The sequence below is a fragment of the Bos grunniens genome, chromosome 7, assembly GCF_055505025.1.
Source record: "Bos grunniens cultivar Pamir isolate PY7600 chromosome 7, Bosgru_T2T1.0, whole genome shotgun sequence".
In the NCBI taxonomy this organism is placed as follows: domain Eukaryota; kingdom Metazoa; phylum Chordata; class Mammalia; order Artiodactyla; family Bovidae; genus Bos; species Bos grunniens.
This window is the reverse complement of record NC_141171.1, coordinates 57,453,131-57,457,376: the sequence shown is the minus strand read 5'-3', so window position 1 is coordinate 57,457,376 and position 4,246 is coordinate 57,453,131. Positions and strand designations below refer to the sequence as shown.

Sequence of the window (4,246 nt, the reverse complement as noted above, 5' to 3'; positions counted from 1 at the left end):
GGCTCCTACTCCCATTGCTGCTGCTGCTGCTAAGTCGCTTCAGTTGTGTCCGACTCTGTGGGACCCAGAGACGACAGCCCATCATTAGTCAGGCCTAAAAGTTTTCGGTCTGAGTCAAGTTGAACAAATAGAAGCTGACAGATTTGCACTTGGGGAAGTGTAGAGGAAGGATCTGGAAACTCTGAGGTCTAGGGAGGGTCTGGGTGAGAAGATAAGGCACCCAGGGAAAAGGAGCAAGGAGAAATAATTGCAGGAGATTGACCTGCTAGAAACGATAGTTCAGCCCTTCTGGGTTCTCACTTCTAAATGCTTTCCGAGACTAGTACTCCTTAACCTCCGAGAAAGTAAAGCACCGCGATTCGGGTTGAAAAATAAAGCATTTATTTTAGAAGTTAATTCAAGGGGTAAAGAGAGAAGGAAACAATATTTTATTTGCATCTATTCGGACAACAAAACCAAAGGTCACACGGCAACACACAAATTACATGAAGCAACGAAAGATAAAATGTGACGGGGCCAGAGGCACTGGGGTGAAAAGGACTCAGGCCAGTGGTTTGGCCCCACAATCAGCTCAAAACTATGAGTGAACCTCCACCAAGAGGTTGGGGGATGGAAAAAAAGTGGCGGTAAATAAATAATAGTAAACAATGATGCGAACAGTAATAAAAGCGTAACGAGGTGAGCCTTGTTAGAAGGACTTGCATATGCTCCGGAGAGTTACAGTTACTTTCGTTCGGGCAGCCGCCTCTACGCTGCTCTGAGAGTCTGGCTGGAACAGTGAGCAAGGGTCAGAGAGTCCTCAGTCCGACCGGAAAGCTACCAATCCCCCGCCTTCCTTCAGGCAGTCTTTACCCCTCGAACGGCCAGCAGATCGTGGAGGATGGGCCACAGCAGGGGCTGGCTGCTGCTTGCAACCCAGTTACAGGATTCCAGCATTTTCAGTCGCTGAAAAGGGCCCACTTTTTCCGGAGCCCACCCTATGGCGGAGAACAGCTTGGAGCCGGCAACTCTCTGCACATTTTCCCTGAACCTAATTCATGCTACCTTAGAGAACGTACAGCAAACCAAAGGATGAGATGGATAGAATTTAGGTGGAGAAGGGAATATAAGGCTATCCTTTGGAAACATACGTGTATTTTATATACTCTAAATAAATCTCCAGTACGTTTGTACCCCACTTAGACTTTGTATTATTACTTATCACTTCCTTCCCATCCCTTCACCCCTTGTCTAATCACGCTAAGCAAACTGATGCCTTCAAGCCAGAGTCTTGCAGTCGGGCTAATTGACTATCCCTTACTTTTGGGCTCCTGCCCTGAGGTCGCGCAGTCCTGGGCGCGAAGGAGATTTTCAGCACCACGGAGAGCACAAGTCCCTCCAGGCCTGCCTTTCCTGAATTTTTTTCTTAGCGCCCAAACTTTTCTGGTGGGAACAGAAAGGAAAGAAGGGAAAGGGAAGGCCGGGAGGCAATTAATTAGGATAAAGGGGAAAGTCTGTGACTTCGGGGGTGAGAGCCTGACCTGCCAGGAAACGTCTTGGAGCCCCCATACCGTTCCCCCCAACTCCAGGGGGACATACACTCAGCTCTCCCGGCCCCGGACGATGTGCCCCGTCGCAGTCAGTGGACAGCCGAGTACTTCATTCGTTTCTGTTTCTGTCTCTGGTTGCAGAACCAGACCCTCACCACGTTCTTTTTAAGGTCCAGTTTCTCGGCGATGGCCGCGATCTTTTCGGATGAGGGCCGCGGCTGGATCGCAAAGTAGGCCTCCAGCGAGCGCTTCTCCGGCGCCGCGATGGACGTGCGTTTGCGCTTCCGCTCACTGCCATTGAAGAGCTCCGGCTTGCTATTTTTCTCTCGATAGGCGGCCTCGGCTTCCTCCAGCCAGGCCTGGAGTACCGGCTTGAGCGCAATCATGTTGTTGTGCGAGAGAGTGAGAGACTCGAACCTGCAGATGGTGCTCTGGCTGAGCGAGCCGACGCCGGGGATCTTGAGGTTGGCCAGGGCCGCACCCACGTCCGCCTGGGTCACCCCTAGCTTGATGCGCCGCTGCTTGAAGCGCTCAGCGAAGGCCTCGAGCTCTCGCGGGTCCGACTCCACGTCGCTGAGGCAGGCAGGCATAGCGCTGTGAGGCGCCACGGCATGTGGGTGGCTCATGCCCATGGCTTGATGCAGGTGGCCCATGGCGCCCAGGTGGTGCGGGTGGATCTGGGCCGGCATCACCGAGTGCTCGGGGGCGCCCAAGCCGCTCACGCTCAGCGTGGGCGAGATGTGCTCTAGTAAGTCGCCCTCGAGGCCCTGGTGCACGGCGTGATGCGGGTGCGAGGTGAGCGCGGCCGGGTGGGAGATGGGCACGGTGGACGAAGTGGACGTGCAGGGCACGCTGCTCATGGTATGGTAGGTGGCGTCGGGCTTGAACGGATGGTTCTTGCCGTGGGAGACGATATCCACCGCCGCCAGAGCTTCGGCGCGTGCCAGCAGGCTCTCATCAAAGCTTCCAAATATATTACCCTGCAGCTGCAAGCGAGAAGGCGCACAGCACGGTCAGTGGGGAATACTGTCAACTCAGGATTAAAACACATTTTCAGGCAACCGAGATGCCTCTCCTCAAAGCCCAGGTCATAAAAATTAATACGGAGACAGAGGCTCTGCTGGAACAGACGTGTGGATCAGAGACATGAATGAGAGAGAGAGCGCGCCGGGAGAGAGCGCGGGGGAGACAAGGAGAGGGGTTCAGACAGCGGCGATTGTTCTGGGCGACATGAAAAAAACATGAAGCAAGTGCCTGTCAAAAAATGTGCCTTAGAGCGGTAATTATGCTCCACTACGTACCTGCGGGGCTGGGAGACAGACTCGGCGCATGGCCTCGGAGCCGGAGTGCAGGCTGGAGAATTTGGGTTCTTGAAGCACCGGGTGCATGCCGAAAGGCTGCTTGGCGTTCATGGCCATCATCTTTGCGCGCCGGGCAGGGAGGCAGCGAGGGACATGGATCAGGCTCTTCTCGCTGGCTCGCCGCGCTCCAAGTGAGCGCCGCTCAGCGCCCGCGCTCCCCTCGCCCTCTCGCTCGCTGCCTCCCCTCTCCCCCACCTGCTTCTTCACTCATCTTACAAGCAGCCTGCCAGGAAGGGCCCGGGCGCGCGCAGGCGTGCTCACGCGCCCGAGACTCGCAGGGGCGGCCCGGGAGGCGAGGCCAGGCGGCCGCTCTCCGCGCGCCTCTCTGCACCGGCCCCCGCCGCCCCCGCCCCAGCATTTATACCCCTGCCGGGCCGGGCCTCCCCGCGTCCGCCCCGCCCCGCCCGGCTCCAGCCAGCAGACCTTCCGGAATCTTACTTCTTCTTTGCGGACTTTTTCTCCCCTAAGTCCCAACCTTTCCATCCTGTCCCAACTCGCACAAGCCAGACAGAAGGGCAGCCGTGGGCCAGGAAGCTGACCCTACCCCAACCCACCGCGCGCACGGGCGCGCGCACACACACAGACACACTCACTCACTTTGTCGGCCCGGCTGCCGCCAAACTGCCCATTTCCAGGGCGCTCCTGGCCACACGCCCGAGCGGTCCACTAGAGTCCGGCCCAGCCGCGCAGCGAAGAGGCGCCTCCAAGCGCCCAGACGGGCTCCGGGGAGGATGAGAAACAACCAGGAGGAGCCCCCAGTGACCTCCACCTCCCAGTCGGCCGCGCCGGTGCATGTGGGGAATGAACTGCCTGCCCAGGCCAGGAGGCCTGAGGTCTCCTCCCCGCACTTAGCTTTCTTGCCTTCGCTTGAAAGGACAATTTGCCCCCCAGCTCCGTCTCCCCAACCAGCGGACCTAAGGACAGCTGTATTTTTTAGAGTGGTCACCGTTCAGGACTGCCCACCGGCCTTGGGAGTGGGTGAACAGACTTTTCTTGGGCCGATGACGCTTACAAGCCCTATTCCCCAAACAACAGCTTTCACTTTTAAGCTCCTACTATGTGCTGGGCAGTTTTGCGTGTTAGCCCCTGGTGTCTTCACACCCTGCAGAGCTGGGCTGTGATGCCATTTTACAGACGAGGAACACGCGTGTCGGTGGGGTTTGTGCCCAAGGCAACACAACTGGTTGGGAGCTGAGCCATTCACTCACTTGTTCCGTGCTCGTTATACGTTTTCCACATGTATTTACTGACAGCGTCCTATGTGCCAGGCGCCACGTCTGACGTCCCAGGCTCCTAACCGCTTGGTACTTTGTCTTCCTTCCCGAAGTTTCCTTCCCGTGCGCCCCGGGGTTAGTG

At 57.1% G+C, this 4,246-nt stretch overlaps 1 protein-coding gene across 1 annotated transcript; it reads right to left on the bottom strand.

Annotated features, from left to right (window-relative positions):
• Positions 1-1,433: 1,433 nt before the first annotated feature.
• POU4F3 (POU class 4 homeobox 3) lies at positions 1,434-3,222 on the bottom strand. Its single transcript, XM_086413673.1, has 2 exons — positions 2,831-3,222; positions 1,434-2,515 (listed from the first exon to the last, which is right to left on the bottom strand). Exons 1-2 carry the CDS (start codon positions 2,948-2,950, stop codon positions 1,619-1,621), a joined length of 1,017 nt encoding a protein of 338 aa, XP_086269799.1. The 5' UTR covers positions 2,951-3,222; the 3' UTR covers positions 1,434-1,618.
• Between the last annotated feature and the right edge of the window lie 1,024 nt (positions 3,223-4,246).